Source organism: Diabrotica undecimpunctata, chromosome 1 (assembly GCF_040954645.1).
Source record: "Diabrotica undecimpunctata isolate CICGRU chromosome 1, icDiaUnde3, whole genome shotgun sequence".
In the NCBI taxonomy this organism is placed as follows: Eukaryota; Metazoa; Arthropoda; class Insecta; order Coleoptera; family Chrysomelidae; genus Diabrotica; species Diabrotica undecimpunctata.
This window is the reverse complement of record NC_092803.1, coordinates 56,404,048-56,431,603: the sequence shown is the minus strand read 5'-3', so window position 1 is coordinate 56,431,603 and position 27,556 is coordinate 56,404,048. Positions and strand designations below refer to the sequence as shown.

Here is a 27,556-nt window from a genome sequence, read left to right as displayed (position 1 = left end):
AACCGTACAGGAGTTAGAGATACTCTTTCAGATAGAATACAAGGAAGTCAATTACAATGGTATGGTCACGTGATGAGAATGGAGGAGGAGCGGTGGCCAAAGAAAGCCTTAATGTATGTTCCGCCAGAAAGAAGGAAAAGGGGAAGACCACCAAATTCCTGGAGAAGAGAAATTACAAAAACAATGCAATCTAGAGGCTTAGAAGAGGGAGATTGGAGAGATAGGAAAAGATGGAGGCTGAAATGCGGGAAGCGGCAATCGCCGTAGGACCCCCGTTATATGATGATGATGATGACATATGGTATGGACCGAAAATCTGTGAAATGGCGGAGAAAAGTTTTTTATAGATTAGTTATATACGCTTTTGTAAATTCTTTTATTATTTTCAAGGATTTGCATAAAAGAAGTGTACAACAAGATAATACAAAATTTTCACTTTTAAATTTTCTGGTGCCACTAGCAGAACAGCTACTTCAATTAGGAAGATCGAAATCAAATGTAAAAAGACGAATAAGTGGCCGTTCTGGAAGAATATCTAAATTACAGAAATAGATGATCAACGTTGAAGACCATTCGCCACAACAAATACCTAACAGGGGAAGGTGCTTTAGATGTTCAGAAAATAAATCAGAAACTCGAACTACGACTATTTGTACAGCGTGCAATGTGCCTAGTTTTTTTTATTGACTGATGGAATTTATTTATCACACCATTTAACATTAATGGAACATATATGTCCCATGTTTGGAAAAGTATCAAGACTGATTTAAATATTTTATTTTTAATATTCAGAATATGACCTTATTTAGTTTTAAATCTTTTATTCAATCATAGTATATTAGCTAAGTATAATATGGCTTTAGTTCATCCTTTAAATTCTCGAACTCAAATTGGCTGATTAATTATTGTCAAGTTCTGAGAATTCACTTGTCTGAAAACAACATGTTTTTGGGAAACATTTATCAACCCAAACACTTCAGAGTCCTTAAGGAAACGTACCCATTCTTTGTGTAGAAAATTTAAAATGCCACTTTAAGCTTAATTTACGGCTATTCACGGAGGTCCTAAAAACAGAAGAACCACCCCAATGGATTCGCGTACATACATATTTTGTTTCGTATGATCGGCCACTTTACAACAACCTCTCATCGTGGACAGAAGCAAGCAAACCAGCATCGGGTGTGCATCTCATTTTTACCCTTAGACCTTAGACTCCGAGCGAGGCCCAACCACAGACAAAAGATAAGTGAACCTCATATAGAATTGACAATAAGATATTAAATCTGCCAATTGTTATTTGAATTGCATTTTATTTTACATATCTATTTACGAACATTTGCTATTTTTCGCTAATTTACTTACAAACAAATTATTTCGTTTTTTCGTTATTATTATTTATCGATTATCATTTAACCAGCGACCTCATTAAGTTTTATACAAAACATTTGTCCTTTAAAAGGATACAAGGACATGCAACAATGTAAAAAAACCAATCGCCTTATTAGGTCTCTAGTTATCAACGAATATCATTAATTATTTTAAACAGTTTTATTTAGCTACAATGAAATCAGTAATGAAAGGGTTAATTCTCAATGATCATTTGACAACACCGATCAGTGGAGCATCCTGTGTTACACCGTCTATCCACCTCAGCTTTGGTCTATCCTGTCTTCTCATTCTCGCTGGTTGTGCTGTTAAAATCTTTTTATCATGTTCGATTTCGGGGCCCGGGATATATGTCCTGCCCGCTGCAGACGGTTTCGCTTGATTATAGTGGTAATATCTTTTCCAGCAAACTTATGCTTGTAAATATTCTTCAGTTATAAGGTATATCTACGCCTACATATTCCGTTCTCACACACCGCTCCGAATATCTTGCAGAGTACTTTTCTTTCAAAAATCGATAGATGAGAATTCGTCGGTTTTGGTTAGGGTTCATGTCTCTGATCCATATGTGAGGAGCCATAACCAAAACATAAAAATGAAGCTATGTGAGAACGGGGACTATCAGTGTTCTATACAGTCTTATACAAGTTTTTTAAGACAGTCGTTTGTTAGCTAAGTACTTTGATATACCAAGATAGCACGTGTTTGCAATTATGGACTCTTTGACCACTTCGAAGCTTTGGCCATTGACAGGTAGATCTGTGTCAACCCATTCGCTGCTGCTACTAGTTTTGTTGTGGGTTCTTTTTATAATAATTCTTAATGAACAAATAGATATTTGGAGGTCACCGTTACTGTCTCTAACGAAAAAGTTAAGTAAAGAATCATGAAACAAATTATTTACAATAAACATATTTAGTTTATTATTATAGTGTTTTTTATATAATAATGATAAAAAATTAATAGATTAAAAATACATAAAATTATCACATATTTACAAGGTTTTTTCATAAGGAAGAATATAAAAAAATACTTATTTTTTTCTATAATGAACCCCTTCTCTGGATATAGTAAAAATGGCTATCAAAAAATTAAAAAAATATAAGAGTGAGTGAACCGGGTAATACGACAGAACTGACAAAATGTGGATCAGGAAAATTGAGGAAAGATAAAATATATACCTTTAATGTATGAAGACGTGGAAAATACTGGACAAATGAAACACAAGATATATAACCAAAACATAAAAATGAAGCTAAAGTCATGTTTTATAAATATAGAGGCATTACAGTAACACCAACTTTCATCAGGCTGTCCGGAATATTAATAAAATAATTATTTCAAGATGAATATGGCTATAGAGAAGCAGAAGAATGTTTTTGTGAAACATTTGTTTACATTGAAGCAAATAATAGAGTATAAAATAAAGACGGGAAGAAGAATCCAATTAATTCTCCTAGATATCGTCTCCGGTGTAATTAATAAACGTATGAAAAACTGATAACAACTTGATGCAAGTTTCCATGTTTATTAATTTGTCCAACTATTGCTCAATATGGTGTAATATTGCGTAGTTGGCCGGTACGCTCTTATTGTGGCATTATCTTGAAGAGATAATGCCATTATGGTTTTATTAGGTGGTTGAAATAAAACACATTCTTTCTAAGAAGAAAAAAACTCAGCTTCAGAGTCTTAGAAAGAAACAGAGCCCTTCGAGCAAAGTGCTCTAGGGAACTACCCTACACGGGTAAAACCATGAGTTAGACACTACTTCACTACTGACTTGACTGACTTGAGATCCGAAAATGTCCCATATTTAAAGATAAATTAACTTTTATATGAAACTTTTTCATTTCTCAACCAATTAAATTTAATTATAAGTTCCAGAAAGAAGGGAGATGAACATCGAAGTGCGTGATTGGTGGCACTTGATGACATCCCCCCTGCATTGGAGACTCTGAGGCTGATAAAAAAAGATGATTTTATTAAAAAACTTAAGAAAACAATTTTTTTACAAATCACATATAGGAAGAAAAAAAATGCATAAATATATTAAAAGTGTATATGTCCATATTGTCAGATCTACTTACAGTCCTCTAACACACACTACACTCACGTACACTCGCGTAGCGCGCACTTGCACTGCACAAAAACACTCACAGGCGGTGGTCGGTGTTGTTGACAGCATCTGCAGGTCCATCCTCGACGACGTGCTCTCGTTCTACGGCGGCTTCGTCCTCTCTAGCTGTACGTTTCCCATCTGCATGTCGCCGGTGTGTCGTAGGCGAGTTTGCCTGAGCCTCCGTGGTGCTCTGGACCACATAATGGTAGGGCAGGCAGTGACTGGCTACTGCGGAGACATCCATTGCATCAGGTACTTAGCATCAAGTAGGCTGGCTCGTCGGAGATATGGCACTTCGACGGTTTCAGGGCTGCATAAGGTGGATATCGGCATGTTAGTTTGGTATACTAACATCCGATGCTTCTCCCCGCTGTTTTCTTGAGTGGTTTTGATGCAGGCATCGTGTTGGAACTGTTTGCGATTTTCGATCGCGGAGCATGAGAACTCTGACATCTCGGAGTCGTGGTAGAGTTCGTTGAAGGTTGGGCGCCATGTCGTCTCCGGTGTAATTAATGAACGTATGAAAAACTGATTGCAACTTGGTGCAAGTTTCCATGTTTATTAATTTGTCCAACTATTGCGCAATATGGTGTAATATTGCGTAGTTGGCCGGTACGCTCTTATTGTGGCATTATCTTGAAGAGATAATGCCATTATGGTTTTATTAGGTGGTTGAAATAAAACACATTCTTTCTAAGAAGAAAAAAACTCAGCTTCAGAGTCTTAGAAAGAAACAGAGCCTTTTGAGCAAAGTGCTCTAGGGAGCTACCCTACACGGGTAAAACCATGAGTTAGACACTACTTCACTACTGACTTGACTGACTTGAGATCCGAAAATGTCCCATATTTAAAGATAAATTAACTTTTATATGAAACTTTTTCATTTCTCAACCAATTAAATTTAATTATAAGTTCCAGAAGGAAGGGCGATGAACATCGAAGTGCGTGATTGGTGGCACTTGATGACATAGATTTAACAAAAATCTATATTACCGTACCGATAACTGAACTATGGGATGGAGAACACTATATAAACAATTATACATTATAAAGAAAAACCAATCCCAAGAGTTTCATCACTCTGTTAATACATAACTGTATCGAAAACCTACACATACCAATCGTTACATGCATGCCAACTCTCATCATCCACCTTTACAAACTAATTCAGTCATTAACACACTTGTTTTCAGATCAATACGCCTTTGCGATAATTCAAGTAGACCCGCTCAGCTCTCTAGATTAAAATAAGCCCTCTTTCAAAACTGTTACCGAGAAAATCATATTAATAGAAGCATCCACAGACATCAATCTCCAGCTCAATCTCAACACAAGACTCCCATCATACTAAAGCTTTTCTTCCTTACATCATAGGTGTCACTGACAAAATCGACAAAATTCTTAAGTTAAGAGATATAAACACAATATTTACCTCCCAACAAAAACTTTCATCTCTTGTCCGATCAATCAAAGACAACATTTCAAATGAACAACACGGAGTTTATGAAATTCCTTATGAAGACTGCCGCGATCTTATATAGGCCGAACAAATCGCAGAATCCAAAAGAGAATTTATGATCATTCCATTTCTGCTCGCAATTCCGATCCAATTTCAGCCTACTATTGTTGACCTAGAGGTCAACACCATTTTTATACAGGTCAGAAAATTGATTTTAAAAACTTCAGATACATAGCTCTCATCCGCTTCTATAAACCAAGTATGATCCAAGAAGCCAAATTGTCTTAATAAAAGAGATGACAGTATCCGGGACATCTCCAAAAAAATCTCGTCGACAGAAATGTTCGCGCCAATTCCCATGCTAATCTCCACGTCATCCTCCACCCAAATGTGATTGTTTTATTTTTTTTTTCTATTTATTGTGCATACGCATATACCCTGTAGATTAACACGTTAATCGCCCAAATGAAGCGAAAAATATCCCACCCCCAGGCCCAACTTAGTTTTTCTAGTAAATCATTAGGTTTTTACTTCGGATATGATGTACTGGCTGTTATAAAGCGCTAGGTTAAAAAAGTTCTCTAAAAATGTATTTTGAAAATGACACCCTACTTATGGGTTTCAGATCCTCTGACGACCGAGCGCCGCGAAACCCGAATATCGGTTGTCATTTTTTTCGAGTTCTAATAAGTCTGTGTGTGCTAAAATTGCAGTTGTTTTGTTTAGTCTACAATCCATTTGTTGAAATTACGGCGCGTAATAAGGTTGGTTGTGAATTATAGAAAATTGTATTGTGTTTTGTGTCGTAATAAAATGGAAAAAAGATACGAAAAGGAGCAAGAGAGACTTTTGAAATTATGGAATAAGTTATTATCAGACGAAAAACAAGAGACTTTAGACTTCATAGATAATACTTCAGATGATTACTTGCACAGTAATTCATCATAAGATGTTGAGTCTGATGAAAGTGCATTGAATTTAGAAGCCAGGAAGAAAAAATTAAAAAGGTAATTATTATGTGAAACATATCACCAAAAAACTTATACTAACAGGGACGAAATTACCACATTCTTTGGAATTGTAATGTATATGGGTCTAGCAAGGTTTCCAAAAATGAGGAATTACTGGTCTAAGAATCCATTATATAGCAATCATGTATCGTGTAAAATGTCAAGAAACCGATTTGAATTTATTCTCAGAATGATACATTTCAACGGTAATGAAACAGTTGATAAAAATAATCGTTTGGGAAAACTAAGCCCTGTATTAGAAAACTTGACCAATAAATTCAAAGAGGTCTATATTCCGGAGAAATCTGTCTGCATAGATGAAACACTGGTACCCTTCAGAGGGAGATTGTCATTCAGACAATATATCAAAAATAAGAGGTTGAAATTCGGAATAAAACTGTATAAACTCTGTTGTAAAGACGGCTATACATACGATATCAAAATATACTGTGGACAAGATAAAAATTCAGATAAACCTGCTACACTTTCGACTGTTTTATCACTTATGTCGCCACTTTCAGGAAAAGTAGAAAAAACAATCCAAAGGATGTAAAGACCCAAAAATTAAATAACGGAGAAATTTACGCAAGGGAAAGTAATACAGGGGTAGTTGTTTTAAAATGGTAGGATAAACGTCATATTCTTTGTCTCAGCACTATTCATAATGACACAACCACTAACTATACACGAAGAGGAACAGACATAGAAAAGCCATCTTTTATAGTTGACTATAATTCATCTAAGTCATTCATAGATTTATCCGATCAGTTTAAATCATATTCCTCCCCTTTGCGTAAAGGGATCAAGTGGTATAGAAAACTTGCATTTGAAATATTACTTGGCTCAGCAGTAGTAAACGCTTTTATAATATATAAAACGGTGACGGACCAAAATATCAATTACGGATTTCAGACAGAGCATTGCTCTAAGTATGTTACAAATGCATGAAGTGGATGTCCCGAAGGTGCCGGAAAATGATAACATAAAGCATATTTTACCTGAAGTTGCTTTAAAAGATCGTCGAAAATGTGTAGTATGAAAAACCGCTCAGAAGAAGGGACCAAAATCAAAATTTTCATGTGATGCATGTAATAAGTTTTATTGTTTGTCATGTTTTTTTGACGTTCACCATTATTCTGTATAATTAATAAAAACTGTTTGTATTATTTGATTAAAATAAAAATGTTTTCGCATAAATCCTTATAATTTTTTTGAAAAATCTTTAATGATAGTAAACACATAAAAAGTGCCGAGCTCATTCACTAGTATTACCAGTCAGGCCCCTCTGTAAAAACTTTAATATAGATAAATGTGTTTCGAAGCACGGCAGTTGGGTTACAGGCTTTTATGTTAACGCTAGTAGTGAAGGTTGCCCTATGGGTGTCGGGGCGTGTACGACCACAGGATCTGAAACCCAAATGTCGGGTGTCGTGGCGATTAACGTGTTAAACTCACGAGAAATATTACAACTTAAAATCGCAACCACATATGTTACCAATTTTAAGTCTTTATATTTTGTTAAGATTTTTGTAAGTTCAGTTTAAAATTTCTGACCTTCCGACATAATATAACAAATTATGTGGTATCTCAAGCCAGTCCGTTCCCCAAAACTTTGCATGGCGCCACTGAATGATGCGTTACTTGATAGCGTATTGGGCTATATAGTACAAGCCAGCAGAGCCTTTGCTGATTAATCAATTTGAATGTGCGTCCATTACTGTTTTGGATATCCGACACGACGCCTGTTGTCGGGCCGACGCCCCAGATATTCGCGTCTGAAGTTTTCCATTAGGACTTTACGACGGCGACGATGACGACGACCGTCTGACAAAGAAATGTCCTTTCTTAAAAGGTTCTTTTTATATGCGTTTCATTTCATGATTGCTGCTTTGTTATCGTTTGATAACAACTACAGCGTTAATAAAAAATTATTTTTTTTTTTAAATCTTCAATTTAAATTTGAAGCATTACATGATGCCATTATTGAATATTTTAAGAAAATTGTGGTCCTAAGTAGTTTATTTCCACAGAATAAACATAATCTTTCATAAATCTTCAAAAACAAAAATCCATTGAATTAAAATCTGAACCGCGCTGTACCCATTCAATTAGTGCATCAGCTGCAGATTTCAACAATATCCAACGTGCTATTTCAACAGTTTCCAAGGTGCATATTTCAACAATATCTAAGGTGCATATTTCAATAATATTGTTGAAATAAAAATACCCTAACCTTGTTGCTATGGTGGGGTGGAGCACCATCCTGCAAAAATCACATACTTTGTCTGATCGCTAACGGTACATCTTCCAAGTAGAGAGAGATATTGTTTTGTAAAAATGATAAATAATTTTAGAAGAAATACTGGCTGAATAAATAATTACTGACAATTCCAGCCCAACCGTTTACTTTAAAATTACTCTAATGGTGATGCACGTTTTACCATTAGGATTTACCAGACATGAATATTGTGATTATTAGTGGCTCTACTTCTTGTAAAAGTTGCTTCGTCGGTGAATAAAATATTCTTTGTAAATAAAGTTTGCATCCCGTCTATTTTCTTCTAAAAGCCAATCACAAAATCCTATACGGTACGATGTTGTGAAAGTAATCCTTGGGTGAAGTAAATGTTCCTAACCGCTCTTTACACTGTCATACGACATACCTCTATTTTAACAGCTCACCCTCACGCTTGTTTCTGGGTGCTTATCAATACGGTCTAGAATGCCATTATTATTTGCATGGTTTTTTGGGCATCCACTTTTACCACGCACTTGTTTTAAACTCCAGTCTCTCTTATATGGCGGTCAGTTGGTAGGAATATGCTCATATCCAGTAAATTTTTATTTCTATTATCTATATATCGCCTTGTTGCCCCCGCACCATTATCTTGATACTCCTCATCATCATTCTGGCTTTACAACCCTGTTATTTCTCTCCAATCTGCCTATCCATCGTCTTCCTCCGCCAAGCACGTATTCCCATATTTCTGATGTCGTCATCGATTTTATCAAGGAACCTTGTTCTGGGTCTTCCTCTTCTTCTCTGATCAATGGTTTCATCAAGGAGCGTTTTTCTAGCTGGATAATTTTGCTCCATCCACGTTACATGCCCAATCCACCCCAGACGTCCTATCTTAATATGTTTTACGATATCTGGTCCTAATATATTCCATAAAATTCGAAGTTGTATCGTCTTCTCCACAGTCCATTGTCATTTACTGCTCCATAAATTCGCCTGAGTACTTTTCTTTCGGTACATCTTAACATGTTTTCATTACTTTTTGTTAGAGTCCAGGTCTCTGAGCCATATGTTAGGACGGGGCGTATTATTGTTTTGTAGAGTTTTAGTTTTATTTTTCTGGATTAAGGAGGCAATTGAGCCCAAAATAGCATCTGTTAGCCGTGCAAATTCTGCGGTTTATCTCAGCAGTAGTATTATTTCGGTGTTAAGGTGCACCCCCAGGTATACAAATTCATTCACTGCTTCAATTACGTCGTTTTCTATAACAAGAGTATCAATGCCATATTCCAGTGTTGTTTTTTTTTAATTTGTTTCAGGGTTGTAATCTGATGCATTGTCGATTTACCACCTCTGAAACCAGCCTGGTATTTTCCTACTATCCGTTCTGCATATGGTGCCATACGATGACATAGTAATGTGGAAAATATTTTATACGCTGCATTTAGAAGCATAATTCCTCTATGGGCATGAAAACTTGCTCTCGTCCAAATCCATCGTGAACTATCATTATACGATTCTTTATTTTCTGCTGAACTTCCTTTCCTTTATTTTCTACTGCTACCATACATTCCCTATTAAACTCGTCTTTACATTTTTTATACTTAAGCTTTTTTATAGATTTGATTTTATTGTTATAATTTATTATATTATAATCTATAATCTATAATCTATTTCTAATGAGTGTAGAGTAATAAAATCTCATGAAGTATTCAAAAGCGCTACAGGGTAATCCGTCAATAATCCGTCAATAAATTCCGTCCGCATTGGAAAATTCTGTCGTTTCATAAAGAGCAGGTAGGTATCACCCTGTTTTAAGGGATTAGTCCATTGTTATCGACAGATAAACACTGAGCCAGAGGCGCGCTAGTGGGTTAATTGACAAAAGAATATGCATTCTTAAAAATCATATTAAAGGAAATAAAAATGTAATACAGCAGAACAGTGTTATTAAAAAAATATAAAATGTAACAATAAAATATATACGAACCGAAATCGGGAAATACTCACAAACAAACACGAATGAACTTTACATATTGAAACACTTGTGGGGAGTTTAAATCAATTTATTCACAAAAACTACAAAAACTTGACTGGATACGTTATTACAATTCTACATCACTATAGTCTTCATCCGAAGAACTGTCATCATCCCCTGGTGTTATAATTATAGGGTCAACCACCTGATCGACCAAGTTGTCCAGTTCCCACATTTTATCTTCCTCTTTTAAAACATGCTGGATTGCTTTTTGCCAGTTTTCTGATGTGATTTCCATAATGGCTTGATCAAACAATACACATCTTTCATTTTAAATGTGGTATTGTGCCTTGCAACATATCCTTTAACTTGTGCCCATATAAGTTCTATGGGATTTAATTCGCAATGATATGGCGGTAGGCGTAGCACAGTTACTTTATACTTTTCTGCTACATCTTCTACGGCATATTTTATGAAGCGAGATTTATGTTGTTTTACTACGGCTAGTAGTTCCTTCTTTATTGAATTCGTCTCAAACTGAATACCTTTATTTGACAACCAGTTAATAATTTCTTGCTTTCTCCAAGCTGAAGTTGGTACCTTCTCTATGCGCCTTGAATGGTAGCTTGCATTATCCATAACCACGACCGAATCAGCTGGAAGAAATTTTAACATTTCCCCGAAGTAGTCTTCGAAAACATCCGAATTCATGTCCTCATGATAATCTCCCGTCCGACACGACTCAAAGCTTAACAAACCTTCTTTTAAAAATCCTTCTTCGCTTCCAATGTGAGCAATTATAAGCCTCTTCCCTTTTCCCGAAGGCACTTTAATACCCGTCGAAAGGCCTTCTATAAAAGCTTGGCGAGCACTTGTTACATTTTTATCTTGCCACATTTTTTGGACTATATAACCTTCGTTTATCCACGTCTCATCAAGATAAAAAATTTTCTTGTGCTCTCTGCGGTACTGTTTTATATTTCTCAAATATTTTCGTCTCCAGCAAATGATTTCATCACTTTCCAGTAATAGTGCCTTTCGATTGTGCTTTTCCCAGGAAAAATTCATACTTTTTAAAGTTTTCCATAAAAGTTTTCTGGATATCAAAGGAATATCGTTATCTTGGCTTATCTCCATTAGTATTTTGTCAAGGGTGGGTATTTCCTTTTTAAAATAAAACGAATGAACTTTTCTTCGAATGTCACGTTTGGTGTCTTCACCTAAGATTTTTATTGGTCTTCCTGATTTTCTCTTGCATGGACTTAACTGGCCTGATATCTTTCTTTCTCGCAATAATTTAAAAATCGTGGACTGTCCAATTCCAGTCATTCGGGCACATCGCTCAACACTTTCTTGCACAGACAAACTAGGGTGATCGTGTTTTATGCAATCATATACATTTAAAATTATAACTTTTTCACTAACAGATAGCGGAGAATTTTTTACACCTCTTTTCTTTGGAGTAAATGTCGCCATTTTATAACTTTTTCACTATTTCTATATCACAATATTACTGTACGTTTAATTGGTGTAGTAACAATTACTAACTCGAATGTCGAATGTCGAATGATAATAATAAAATAAAAGAGGGATTATAATGAAAGTGTAAGTAAAACCTCATTACGCGTTATTAGTCTTCATATTGATTTATTTTAGTTCTTAGTAATATTAGGAGGTGCGTCATACCCTTATCAGTTTCTTCTAATGCTTTTATTCGTTCAGTAAGGAATTGAATTTGTTTTTATAAATAAAAATGTAATTAGCTTTAATGACCATATAATGGAATACGAGTTTGAAGAATAAGTTAATCGAAAAATTAAATAAAATTGGTTATCACAAAATATCCAAAATATAATATTTTGAGGTACATCAATTTTTGACGACGAAGTTGACATCCGTCCATTTGCCTACGCCCATGACGACACCGAAATTCAGGCAAATTTTATGACACTTCATGATTTATTACTCTACACTCATTTGAAACCAATTATATATATATATTATATTACGATTTTAATTTGCTTCTACTTAGTTTCTATTAAAACAAATTTCGCCAAAATTAAAAATACACTTTGATATTAAAATACTATTTTATATCAGAAATCAAAATGTTGATCTGTTATTCACTTTAAATGCTTCTATATAATGTATTGTTCTCTTCTTTCGTACTCCTTCATGTTAAATGTTAATTGGCGTCTTCCTAAAACCTTCTTGAAACATTTTAATCAGATATTTGAGACTTTATTCATTACAAAGTCTTTTGTACGTAATTATGGAAAACCCCCTCACTTCTTAGTAGAAAATCCCTTCGTTCAATTAATGAACTGTCCCGTTATTGGCTCGCTAACTTTATATAATCGATTTGACAACAAAGAATGTTTCCGCTTAATTTCATCTTGAAAATTCTAATAATTTTATATCAAAGCATTCCAGGCTCTTTTCTGAGCACTTGAAAGTTTTATACGGCCTCGTTTAAAAATGTCACGACGCAAGTGTGGTTCGTCGTGTTTGTCACCGGTTGTGAAGACTCAGGTTGTTAATCGTTGTTTAAAGAGGTTAGAATTTATAAAAATGGACTGAAATTATTAGAAATAGGAGTAGTGTGGTTATCAATAGTATTAAAATAATTCTACAGACGTTTAAGTCTAGGGCACTATAAGTTTTTTTACTGAATTTGTGAATTTTTCTTTATAATGTATCTTCCTAAAGTAGTTGGTGAGGTAATAACGATTACTAGTATCTAAGTAAAATTCAATAATTTTTTAAATTCCATACCCCTTTTAAGGATTATACTATTGTAACTGTGATGCCAAGTAGTTTTGATGCCGATTGACAGTACGACAGTGTTGACACATGGCATTAGCTCTGGTCCCAACCTTTCTGTCCAAAATCGTACCCATAGGAAATCAATTGATTTTTTTGGGTTTGTAATAACCCATTATTAAAAGGTTTTTTAAATATAGTATATTTTTGAAGAATAAGCTGGAGCAAATTCTCAAAAAAAAAACTAAATTGTTAAGCATATTTTAGTACGTGTGCTTTTCGTACAACGTCAATATTTTAGCTTTACGTTGGGTTTGACTATTTAGATAGAAATTTTTCCATGTCACATGGACTATCGTAAAATTTAAATACCTGCTATTGTTAGAACTGTGTAGGCTAGGGTTTTTCAGCTGGTCATAAACGTACTTTAAGGGTATTACATTATTTGTTTCGGTTTGTTAGATATTTAAACCATTTTCAAAGCATATTATATTTATATAAATCTGTTTATTTTAGTAACGTTATTTATGGTTATTTTTGTCGTTATAATAATGATCCATTAAATAACAAGAAATAAAGAAACTCTTAAAATACATAGGTATTTAGTTAATGGTCTTTTGATAGTTTAGATAGAAACAATCGATTAGCGAAAGATGGTTTCTGATAAATGTGAACGCTATCTTAAATAGTATAAATTTCGATTTTGTTTGGAAAACCAATGATTAATAAAATGGTTAATGGTCTTTAAATAGTCATTCATTAATATCAGAAAATTTTTGTTTAGTCGATTATAAGCGAGTGAAGAGATCTGACACAGTTGTTTTTTGCAAGAGTGAATAGTGAGTTTATAGATTATGGAATTAACGTGTGATTATACGCCAGTTAAAAAATTAAAGTTGAATCATTTATCACTTAACGAAAAGAGTGTTATCCTTAACGTATACAATTATTTTAAACAACACAATCCTTCCAATACTGTTGAAATTTCGTCAAAAGTAATGGAATATTCAAAATCAACTTTATATAACATTTTAAAAGAGAAAAAATCAGCTGGTATAACGCCACCCAAACCGAGACCAGGAAGACCAAAATTGTCGAAAGTGAATGTGGATGAATTTTTCAAAAATGCAATTCGTAGAATGGTCCACTCATTTTTTTTAACAAACAAATACCAACTTTAGATAAAGTTTTACAAGCCATTACCGACGATTACGATTTACCCACAATAAGTAGACACAAACTTTGGAAAGTTTTGCATGAGATAAACTTTAAGTATGAAAAAGTGGGTAGACAGTCAATGCTTATCAATTCCGAAGAAATTGTGTGATGGAGACGAGACTACCTCAAAAAAATTAAAAAAATGAGGACAGAAAATAAAAACATTTATTATTTAGATGAAACGTGGGTTAATGAAGGGCATACTGTAGGGAGAGTTTGGAAAGACAAAACTATAAAAACATGTCGACAAGCAATTCTAGAAGGAGATTCACCTGGTTTCAAGGAACCAACAGGTAAAGGTCGACGATTAATTGTTACCCATATAGGTAGTATGAATGGATTTCTTAAGGAGGGTTTACTTTTGTTTGAATCAAAAAAGACCTGTGATTATCACGAAGAGATGAACGAAGACGTGTTTGAAGAATATTTCGAACAGATGATTGAATTCATACCTAAAAATTCAGTTATTGTGATGGACAATGCAAGTTACTACTCTAGATTAGTTGAACGTTTACCAACTACTCAATGGAGGAAAGATGAAATTGCAATGTGGTTAAGAATTTAATCTTTGACGATACAATGACCAAAGCAGAATTATTAGAGCTTGCTAAAATTAATAAACAAAATTATAAAAAATATGTCATTGAGGAAATAGCCAAAAAACGAGGAATTGAAATACTTCGCCTGCCACCGTATCAATGCGAGCTAAATCCTATTGAATTAGTATGGGCCGAAGTTAAAAGTAACGTTGCTCGAAATAATACAACTTTTAAATTGTCAGATGTTACTATTCTTTTTCATAAATCAATATCCGAAGTAACGACTGAACATTGGCAAAAATGTATTAATCACGTTATGGATATTAAGAAAAATATGTGGGAGCTTGATCATATAATAGATAGCAGTATAGAACCTATAATAATTCATCCCGGATCGGATAACACTTTGTCTGAAACAGAATATGAGGAAGCTTAACTTTAAACTGTAGCTCAGAAGTTTATTTTACATTTGAACTAATTGCGGACAACTTCATTGTTTATTTTTTATTTATTTTTTATTGCTAATATAATTTTCATTCTTATTTCCAATATTATTAGTATTAAGAATATTATTATTTATTAATAGAAATATATAAAAACTTACGGTTTTTGTGTATGTATTTTACGTTTCAGTATAATTTATTGTATTTTATTATTTTATAGTAACTGTATGTTTCACAAATAATAGAATTTTTATTCTTTTTATGTATATCTTTTTATTTTAAATCAGTATTGGATTGGATTAATTACTTTGTTCTAAATATCCAAATAAATTTAACGCAAACTTTTCTTTTAAGATTACGTCTTAGTTAGAAGATGTGCACGCCTATGTATTTCGAGGTGCGAAGATTAGTATTCTGAGAATTTACTCCACTTTTCTTTAAATTAGACTCCGTAAGCAGCATTTTTTTACATTAAGAACTTTTTGTACATTAGTTTTTTCTTAAAGTTGTGTAATATTCTTACGCATTTCAGATTTAGTTTCTCCTTTTTTATAAAACTGATGATGACTGTGATGTCTAAACGAGTCCTGGATTTTATTAAATAAATATTGTTTGTACAATTTGTGCTTTCACTTAGAGACTAGTAATTATTTTTTATTTTATTCTTTTTGTTCAATCTCCCAGTCTTATTTTTATGAAATCTTCTGAAGTATCAACCTACGTTTATCTTTAGTATGAAGATCTCATGATCAAATTCCAGACACAGGTACGATATGTTCTAGGAATATGAAAAGCGTTGCGTTCTCCTGTTCTCGTTCTAATGAATGGATCCATATTTAAGATAGTCTATTCCACCCATACTATTTATGGAGCTTGATCAAAGTGTAAGAACTTTATGTTTATTATAATGTATTTACAGCTTCTTAACCAGTCAATCCCTGTTTCTTTTCGCGTCTTACTTACCATCGATCATATTCTGTGGGTTTTTGGAAGTTCTTATGTTCATTATATTGTTTTACAGTTTCTTATTTCATGTCCAGCTGTCCAACTTTTTACGTGCGCAAAAAATGATATTGAGGCTGCAATGAACTGAGTAAGCAGAAGATAATTCTGAAGCCATATTTTAGTTTGACACAATGTATCAGTATCGGGAGATGGTACGTAGGTGGAGCTACGAAATGTATATGAAATAATAAATATTGTATTACTTATGTCGTATGTCTAGTTGTTATTCAGTCGCGCGCGTTTTGCAGTGGATGGTGTTGGTAGACAAAACAAATCACAAGTAATAGTATACAACTGTCGAACTGTCGATCGGTCGACTTGAGACTTGACAGTCGCAATTACCATTTTCATTCTTATTTTTTTTTAACCTTTCAGTGATAGCATATTATGATGGTACACAAAATGTAACGTTGAACTCGCTGTCCGCAAATCCAGAAAAGGTCCAAAAAACAAATATTTTCGGAAAAACGGTCTGAGAACTTCTCGATTCTTTAAATATATAATTAAACTAGACAAAAAACATTTGTACACAAATTTATTATAACTTGTATTTAAACTCATGTTTTGAAAACAGATATCTTTTTCACATTTTGAGTACTATAAAACACAAAAATCCAAATTATTCAAATACAAAACAACTATTTCTAAGAAATTAAACAAAGACTTGATAAAAAACAAATACTTGACATGCGCAAAGTAGATACATGAATGAACTGAAATAAGTCAATCTTCGCTGCTGTCTTCGGAAATACCATCCTGTAGGCAGTCGGAGCAAATGTATTTTCCTTGTTCTAAGCATACAAATTTTTGGCATTTTTGACAGCTACATCTGGTTGGCCTATTTTTTTGTCTACTACAGTAAAAACAACGACCTCTACGATTAGGTTGTGGATTTGGGGCTGGAACAGTTTCTTTTTTAATTTTTAAATTTCTTTTATTCTTGACCTAATTGATCTAGGAATACGTTTATTCAACAATCGACGTTGCAAATGATCGTTTACTAGTTCCGTACCAAGAGCTTCTAGAAAATGTCTGCTAGAAGCATTTTATCTATCTTATTAGATTTATATTTGTTTATTACAAATGAATTGATACCGGCTACATTCATTGCAGAATAAAAAATGACCATAGGCCATCGACGAGTGGCTCGAGAGCTCAATTGTAGGCGGCAGGTTGAGAGTAAAATAATGCTTTTGTTTTTTCTGGGTATATACGACACAATTGTACATTTTTCTTCAAAAGCAAACGTGCTTGTTTTTTCTGGTTTCTTATGACCAGTAAATTGAAGTGGTCTCTTTTGTTTTTTCTTATAGTGCCTATCATTCTCACATAAGGTTAGTTTAAAAGAAGATCGGCCAAGCTGAAGCTCGTAAAAAAATTGTCCATTGTTGCATTTTTGTGAGAACCAGATATAGGACTGCAGAGGTGAGAAACGAGGAAAATATTGCATGTATCAACTTTATGTGGGCTAAGTGGCTGTTATCCAACGTACACCTCTAGATTTGTGGTATAAGGAAACTTAGCGTGTAATAATGCGTAGATTTTTATGCCGTATTTATTAGGTTTATTGGGCATATATATCCCAAAGCCACACTTGCCACGAAAAGCTTCCAGTTTTTCATTTAGGTACCGTTGTATATGCGGATAATGAAAAATGTTTAGGTAAATTTGAATTAAACGAATCGAAGAATTCTCTCACAACTGCCAATTTGTCATATTTTGCCTCTCTAATCGTGTTCATTTATCATCAAAAAGGATGTGTCTGAGCAAAAATTTGAACCATGCAAAGGACATTGCCAACCTAAAAATCTCTGGTGATGACCGTTTGTCCTAAAGAGATTTTTTGCAATTCTGTTGTTATTTTTGGATAACCCAGCTATTTTTAAAATACCTAATAGTGCTCTAAGTTCTAAAATATCCGTTTTTTTTGCAGATTTATTACTAAGATTGTAAGAAGACAGTTCAATAAATAATGTATAGTTCGGTATTAATATATATATATATATATATATATATATATATATATATATATATATATAGTTCAGTATATAATAAGTATAACATAGTTCAATAATATAATATAATATACTAGATTATAAAGATATTTGTGTTGTCTACAATGGTTTACAAAATCTCTTTAGTAGAAAAAAACAACTCCAAATCTTTGATGCGCTTTTCATATGTCGTTCTTTCCTAGTTGCTCCAGAAATTTTTACCTTCATTAAATTGTCACTGCGAGTTCGTATCCAGCGGTTTCCTACATGTTTCTTCCATTTAGTTGTTCTATCCCTACCAATGAAATGCGACACTCTTTGTGGAACATTCAAGACTTATGAGATTGGCAACTCAATTTCTTCTTTCATATCGGTGTCGTAGTCCTGTATCTCTTCGAAATATCCTTCCAAACTAGCATAGTCATCGTCATGTTCAATTTCTGTTTCAGAATCAGAGAGAAATTAAGCATGAAGCTTTTCAGGATATGGTTGTTGCTTTTTTAAAACTCATATTCAAAAAATCTGTAAAAAAAATAAGTTTATATTAATCAAATATACAGAAAACATAATTAGTAGATCACTCCCAATTATAAATTACATAAATATTTTTTAGTTACCCAAGAATTAAAATATTTTAAAATTGAATCATACCTGAAGATTTGTTACAACTTGTATAACGTGCGGACTCACGTTCCGCAATTCAATTCAATATAGCAGCAGAACTAAATGCACTAGACAACTGTCACAACTGTACTGAATAGAATATCCGCTTGAAGCTAGCGAACACGCCACAATCAAAATCATAATTAATCGTCAGAAATCGATAAATAATTCGACAAGCAGACTTAGTCTGTCTCTCAACAATCATCAGACCAATAATGACATACGCGGCAGAAACACGAGCTAACACAGAGAGGACAAAAAGGATGTTAGAAACAGCACAGATGAAAACACTTAAAAACATTAATGGCAAGAAATTATGGGACAGAGCTACAAGTACAGATATACGACGTAGATGCAAGGTGGAGAACATCAAAAACTGAGTAAGAAATAAAAGAGTAGAATTGAACGATTATATAAGCCGAATGATAATAAATAGAGTAATAAAGACGGCAAGAGACGGTTTACCAATAGGAAGACGATCAGTTCTTCTTCTTCTAGTTCCATAACCGTTATCGATCGTTGGATATCATGTTGGCTACCATATTCGCTATTGTGACTTTATTGACAGCAGCTCTAAATAACGATGTAGTTGAATTGCCATACCATTGCCTTAGATTTTTCAGCCATGATGTTCTTCTTCTACCAGGAACACGATTACCTTGGATCTTTCCCTGAATGATCAGATGTAAAAGATAATATTTTTCAGGGTGTCTCATAATGTGACCGAAGTATTCCAGCTTGCGTTTATTTATTATATTGACCAGTTGTGTTGTTTGGTTCAGCCGTCTAAGGACCTCCTCATTTCTAACTCTGTTGACCCAGCTTATTTTCAGTAGTCGTCTGTATACCCACATCTCAAAAGCTGTCAAGAGTCCACGCTTCCACTCCATTCAGCAGGACAGGAAAGATGTAGCAAGACGATCAGTAGGAGGCCACAAAAACGACGGAACGACAACTCACTTGAGGTACATTGAAAAACAGACAGAGTCATGTCTACATAAAAAGAACAAGAAGAAGAATAGTCTCTCTGCAAGGTTAAAAAAAATCTAAGGTGTATAACTTAATGTTACAAAATGTAGACTTAATACCTAGTTACGCCATTCTCAGACCGACTCACCAACTATCTTGCCAATATAGAAAATCGATATTTCCACAAAATTAAACTTTTATATTTCAGAGACTTATAACGTTATGAACATATACACATATAATGAAGTTTACTATATTTATTAGAAATCACCATCTTACAGTATTATATTTTCTTCTTCTATATTTGGGCCTGTAACTTTGCAGTTTTCTGTACTCTTGAAACTTCAACTGTCTTTGATGTTATACCAGTTCCGTATTTTTTTTAGCCAGGAATGTTGTTTTTTTCCTGGGCTTGGGCAACTATTGGAAATGGACCTGGACCTGGAAAGGGCTAAACAAGACTTAATAATGACATTAATTGGGCCGGAACGCTTCTGCGGCCATCAGAAGGCAGTAACAAGAACGGCTACAAGAAGGTGGGTAGCTTAGAAATATCTGTAATAGTGGAGGAATTCAATCAGAAAGACAGGCAAAACACTCCATTAAAGAAAATTCGTCAAAATATACAGCAGATCTAATAAGTAAAGACAGAAAAAACAGTCAAAGCCATAGAAGGTCTCTTAATTGGGCATTGTAAGCTAAATAGGCAGTTGAAGCTGGTTGAATTCACGGATGGTGATCTATGTAGATTATGTCACCCACAGGAAAAAATAGCAGAGCACAATTTGTGTCAGTGCCACAGCCGGACAAATGTGCGGTTCTTGACATTAGGCAAAGAAAAGTCACTGGCAAAGAGCTGCATGGAAGCTTCGGTCTCGAAGCTATTAGACCTTTTAAAAAGGATCAGCCAAGAGAATATAATCTAGAATTAAATGACCACAATACATCTCAAAAGTTCGCAGTGAAGTGCACCAAAAGCCAACTCATTGAATCTATCTATCTATTCTGGGCCTTGGCGCTGTACCTTTTCTTACCAGATCAGTTTTAGTATGTATGTATGCTTTCTTTTTTTTTTTTTTCTTTAACGATGTTAAGTAGTTCCAATTCACATCATGTAACTCTTAAAATTCTTTGTGGCATGTGCCGTTCATGGCATTCGTGATAGTCTCCATAGAATCCACATTTAAAATGCTTTAAAGCGGTTCAGTGTTCTTACCTTAAGAGACCACGTGTTTGCACCATACAGTAAAATGGGCCATTTATGCAGTACATCACAATATGAAGTCTAAGTGTAAGGGCAAGCTGCAAGCTGATAGGAATTTTTTTAATTTAACAAATGTTGTTCTTGTATAAATGCTTCTCCTGATTTTCCAGACCATTATTTCCAGTTACCAGGTTGTTTGGCTTCTCTCTAATCTTCAAAGATCTATTGAGCATAGCTTTTTCATGCGTTGCAAGATGTACTAGATCCAAGATCAACTTTTAATCGCGTTTTATAGATAATGTAGGTGTGTTTTTGTTATGCTAGTATTTTCTTTAATCTCTCTATGAAAATTTATGCTTCTTGATATTCGGTTCTCTTTAGCTTTTCTGTATTTTTGTTTAATAATACTATTTGGTTAAGGACACTTTTGTTGCAGGTGTTGGACTTTTGCAAATCACTCTATCCTCCATAAGACATAAGGTTGTTTAATAATAACTTCCTTTTTTAAAGCGGGCAGCGATTTCTTTACAATTTTTTCAAAGAAGCTTAACTGTCTTTGCAAAACATTTATGTCTTAAGAAATTTGCTGTCCTGCTTTTGGGAACATATTGCAATAATTGTATATAGTAAATACACCGTGCAAAATCTTGAATAAGTCTTTTAAACTTTACCTATTAATTCAAAATTAAACCACACACTACTTTTAGAATTTTTATGTCAAAGAAAATTATATCTTTCGTCAATAAGATTTTTTCCGTCTATCTTTTTCTTCTCCAAAAAGTTCTTCTCAACTTTTCATTTCGAGTGCATTCGTAAAATGTGACAATAAAGCAGGACAGGTTTTTTGAGGGTTCAAATATCAAATATGTGTAATACCGCTAAGCACTCACCGTGTAAATACAGCTGCACTCTCTATACTCAGCTCTTGAGACCGACTCTTAGACAATTTGATATTTTATAACTGTAAAACCTAGATTAATTTGTGTTCTAATTTCTGTTTTTTTTTTGTTTCAGCACTCTTAACCGTATACACCTCAGGTTTTGGCATCACCGCTGGGGCCCACAGATTATGGTCGCATAGATCGTACAAAGCCAAATGGCCGCTTAGATTACTTTTAGTTTTATTATTTACTATTACAGGCCAGGTAAGTTTCTAGTAAAAAATTGCCCTTAATATAGTTTAAGTGTTTCTAGAAATTTAGTGGTTATTTTTAAAGATAACCTGTTTAGGCATCTTCTATCACTTTATTACAATTTTATTCCAACGATTTTTTAATTATATTTTATTTGCCTGCTAATCAGGGAAGGTATATTTATTTTTATGATTCACCAGTATGCATAAAGTTTTTTAAATATCCAGAGAGGAAGCAAATTTTCACAAAGATTGTATTTCTAGATTTAAGCAAGTGATCAAAACATATTAAAAGATTCTTTCCGGTGACACTGGTTTACACCAAAGAACAAGTATTAAAATATTATTATTAGTATTAGTAGTTTACAGCAAAGAACAAGTATTAGATTGCAATCAAAATATAGATTAAGACCTTAGTTAGAAATTTAATTCAAGAAAGATTAAAACGATTTGGTTTTTAAAAGAATTCGACAAACAAAGTAAAATGGTTTGGAAAGTCTAAACGACGAGCTATCTGTTTTGTTTTCGGAAGTTGTATTAGTCAATCAACTACTAAAATAAATTGAATGAAAAGATAAATCGATACATTACCGGCTTACAGTGTTTTGAGATAAAAAAAGTTAAGATCATGCGAGAGGAATAATCTGGCTCAATAAACTACATAAAAACTCCTTTTATAGCATTTTGGATAATACTAAAAATGCATTATTGCTTATACGAGTAATTCTGTGAATATATATTATTTCTTTTGGTCAGCATAAAGGTGTAATAAACCACCCATAACCGACCCTAGAAAGTTCTTCCGGTGATTTATGTTCTTAATGTCATTCGTGGTCAGATTTTTATCACGTCTTGGAACTAAAAATGGGTCAGTAAAAGAAAAATTATGGCTATTATGCAAATCGATCTACAGCCAACTAAATATAGAAAGTTACAAACGAAAATTACTTGTGGAATTTTATGGTCTACTCGTGTGTTGAATTCAACAAAATTTCTGAGAAGCTTATCGTGGTCAGCAATCAGCAGAAAATCGTTAAATAAATACATCAAGAATGACAAATGGAGACAAGAGTGTAAGTGTTATGGGCGATGTTTCTTTGTTTAATCGACTGAATATACGTTTTGTTTTAAAATAACGGATAAAGATAGTGTTTTATTTTGTTTTTTACGTTGGAAACTGAAAGAAAAATAAATATATAAATTAATAAAAAAAATTAACTGGCAAGTGAAATATGGCATAGCCAAGCTTTTTTTTAAAGTCATCTGTTATAAACCGGCCAGGCTTAAATATCTTCCATTTATTCATGACAACCATTTCAAAATTCTGAAATAGGTCTAGGTGATTGAACCATATGTTTTTAGGCATCGTCTGAGCCACTTGGTACGATTTAGTGCCTCGTAGTCGCGCCATATATGGTTCACTTTTTCAGGTTCTCTGTTACAAATTCTGCAACTTAAGTCTCCACGAAATAGCATTATTGTAAACAGCTGCTATCCTTTGAATGGCGCATGTGTGGTAGGAAAGCCTTTTATGCTAAGTTGGTTGTGTTCCGCAGTATTTCAGCACTTTTAGCGTATATTCCTCCCATATGTTGCCATGTGTTGATCGAGTATACTTTCTTAATAAATGGTATGTTATGTTCGGACCCAGGCTTTTATTTTATTGCGTCCTCTGCTTTTTGCCACTCTATTGACAAGTATTTTGTAGCTGATCCTTTTCAGGCAATTTAATCAGCTATTTCATTGCCTTGTATTCCCTGATGACATGACACCGACACCAGTGTTACACTGTTATGTTCCGCCAGACTGTGAACTTCTTCTCAACATTTGCACACACTAGCCTAGAGTCCACCTTAGAGCTTCTAAAAGTCCCCATATCCGCTTGACTATATGTTTATATTTTGATCCACGTAAATTGAAAACCCCTAATGGTATAAATATTTACCGACAGCCGATAGAGCGACATCTACTTACGAGAATATAAATCAGAAATAGAATTTAGAATTCGGCCCAAATCTGTATTTTCTAAAAGTTGCAAAACATAACAGACGACGATTACACCGAAATGCACTGGCATGGAAATTTATAACTTGTATCCACGCCATACCAATCCCAGATAACAATATAAACTTGATTCATACTTGCAACAAGTTTATGTATCAAAACAGAAGGTTTGCTTCAAGTTTTCAATATCAACTGTACACACTTGCAGCACACACTTTAAATAAAACTTTGATAATTTGATAATTTTCCTCCACAATGGTTTAAGGATGATTATCCGTTAAACCGCGAATGTAGGTAGTAAAGAGAAGAATACATGTAAATTTTCACGTGACTTATTCGTGAATACAACCTGTAAAAAATAATTAAAATACAATTTTTATTCATAACTATTTATTATTTACTAAGGTAAGTGAGCCAAATATTGCCACCTTATATTTGGTTCTAAATAAATCCTACACTTTTATTATTAATGAAAAAAAAATGGGTAGTAGTAAACAAATGTATTTTCTTTAACAATATATTTTAATTATAATAAAAAACTAAACAAAAACTAAATAAAGAATACTTTTTTATTGGAGTTGCGAATGGCAATATTATCACTAATGATCTCCTCTTATTGTCACCCATGTGAATATTAGGCACTGTAGAACTACAGTTAAAAGTAACACATTTTTCTAAAAAAAAAAAAATGCAATTAAGTAGTATAAACGTAACAAACATTCCTGAAAAATATAACTTAAGGAGGTCAAGGTAAACCTTTCTTTGTCATCTAGTCAGTCCTACACATGCTTCGTGTACATAACGATGGCACACTATGCACAAGAGCATAATATCTTCTTTGCTGCAGATGTTACAAAGAAAACAATACCACGATTCTTCATTACTTCAAGCTCTAATTCGCGTGGGCATGTTCCTAAACTAATTTTAAACATTTCATTGTGGTAAGTTGGTCATTTCATTCCTTTCTTCAAGAGCAACTTATACTAGCTGTGCGGTGTTTTGTGGATTATCCCAGCGAGTTCTTATTCTTTTTTTAAGCATATTCCACAAATGTTCTATAGGGTTAAGGTCGGGTGAGCAAGCAGATCACTACAGAATACCGATATCTTCTGCTTCAAGGAAGTCTGTAGTGACTGCTGGTATGTGGAAATGCATTATCATGCATGAAATTTAAATTTTTTCCAATTGCAGTTTTTTCGAGTCTAACTAGAGGTTCTCGAACCAAATCAACATGTCTTCAAGCTATTAAAGTTGGTTAAATGGAAATTAAAGAAGTTTTTCACCGACCAAACTACTTACCCAGAACTTTCTCCTTTAGGTTTGTGAATAGATCTGGCTGTTTCCGTTCTTGTTTGTCTTCCTCGCCCTCTAAGTACACGAATCCATCGGTCATATGATTTTACACAAATCCAGGTTTCGTCTGAAAGTAACACATTTTGCCAATTTCCAATTTTACAGTTTTGGTATTGAAGACGCCAATTTAGGTGATCAATTTTGTGATGCCTGGTTAACTTTTGAATCCGTAACTGTCTACTGCTGTATAGTCCTTGGGCACGAAGTCTTCTTCTTATCATTTCAACTGAAATACAAGCATATAAGTGTAAGTGTATAAGTGTCTTCTTCTTATAAAATGATCCCGGTAAGCCGTTGTTACTTTTTTTCGACTTTATCTTGGTCTATTTTTAAGCGTTCCTAACTTCTGATACCTAGCATATGTTTTTGACACAACGCCCTGTATTACGCCTACCACTGTAGCTATGTTCCTCTGAGACATTAATTGCTCCACAAGATCAATAATATTTCCCCTTTGCACATCTGTTAACCCTACATAGGGCATATTTTCCTTCTTAATAGCGAAAGTTAGTTTATTTATTTTCGTTCAATTTACAACTAAAACAAAATCATTTATACCGTGCCGGGCAGTGTTATCTGATTGTTTTATTGTTTTGTTCATTTTTAATAAAAACGTTTAGTCTTCACAACAATAACAGTTTTTTTCAAAAGAAATAAATATTAGTTTGAAATACATGGTTCCATGTAAGTTTGGTTGTGTGTATACGAGAGAAGCCACAAAAATTATAAAAGAATCTTACCTCAATTCCACCAAAAAGAATACAATCTTCAATTGTATTGATCAATTTCACAACTAAAACAACTTTGTTAATGCTTCTTTATTTCCTTTCAATGTAAGTTTGCAAATCTGTGATGTAAGCTTCACCTTAGTATAGTAATATTGCACTAGAAATCGTAACTAATACTCAAAGAAGAAATTAATAACCACGAGCATTGCAACAACCAACAACAGTCAAAACCCAAACACAAAAACACAAGAGCTCCTCTCTGCTTTAGTCACTTACAACAGATGGCGCGCACGCGTGCATGATTTGCAGCAATGTTGCCACGAACTTGAAATATCAACTATAACAACAATATTGCAATAATATTGTTGCAAACTTGCCTCGTCATATTTGACGCAACGATTTAGAGTCAAACAAAAATTAAACTTGCCCCAAGTTTGCATGCTGTCTGGGATTCCTCTAAGCAGAAATCCCTTGGTGAAAACAAGTTCCTAATACTCTAACGTAATTCCTTCATACTAACGTAAAATGTAAAATTAAAATTAAGTAAACAGTTAAGGTTTGATTTCGTTACAGCGTACCACCATTCGCTGTAACGAAATCAAACCTTAACTGTCTACTTAATTTTTATTTTACATTTTACGCTAGTATGAAGTATTAGTTTTATAAATTATAAATCCCCATGCCAGTGCCTTCGTCGTCTGTTTTGTTTTGCAACGTTTAGAAAACACAGAAAGGTTTACATTTACATCATTACTGAATAGTCCTACGTCAGGTACTTTAGGTGTCCCTGATGTAACTTATATTGTTACTATGTTTTGATCTAATCTTTACGTTGCTCAGGTTTTTACAGTCGCGGTATAGTATTCCATTCTCGCCTCTCCCTTTCTAAGGAGAAGTGCAGAGAAGGGAAGCCCAGTAGGGTCTCTATAGCTGCTGTTGGTGTGTCCCTCAGAGCCATGTAATTCCAAGACAAGCAGGTCTGCCAATTGCCAATTGTTAGTTTTATTGTTGTCTGCGGATAGAATACCATAAAATAAAATAGAATAGAATAGAAATATGCTTTATTGTCACTAAAAATTGTACAATTTTATTGACAAAGCTTCAGGCTTTTTGTCAATTTTATTGACAAAAAGTCAGAAAATAACAATAACAATTAAAATTTTCTGAAATTACATAAATCGTCAATATCATAAAATAGAAGATAATAAATAAATAATACATTGCAAAATTTAAATAAATTGCAAACTGCATAATAACACCTCACGAAACTTGAATCATAATAGAGACCATATCAAAGATAAGACTCGAACAAAGAAAAATATGTTATTTTGGAAGATGCTAAATTGA

At 33.7% G+C, this 27,556-nt stretch overlaps 1 protein-coding gene across 1 annotated transcript in view; it reads left to right on the top strand.

The window, feature by feature from the left end:
* The window catches only part of LOC140449530 (alpha-amylase-like), a 265,425-nt gene that overhangs the window by 218,479 nt on the left and 19,390 nt on the right, over positions 1–27,556 (top strand). Inside the window, exon 9 of the mRNA XM_072542729.1 lies at positions 22,007–22,137. Within this exon, the coding sequence (XP_072398830.1) occupies positions 22,007–22,137 (131 nt within the window). The remainder of the gene's footprint in view (positions 1–22,006; positions 22,138–27,556) is intronic.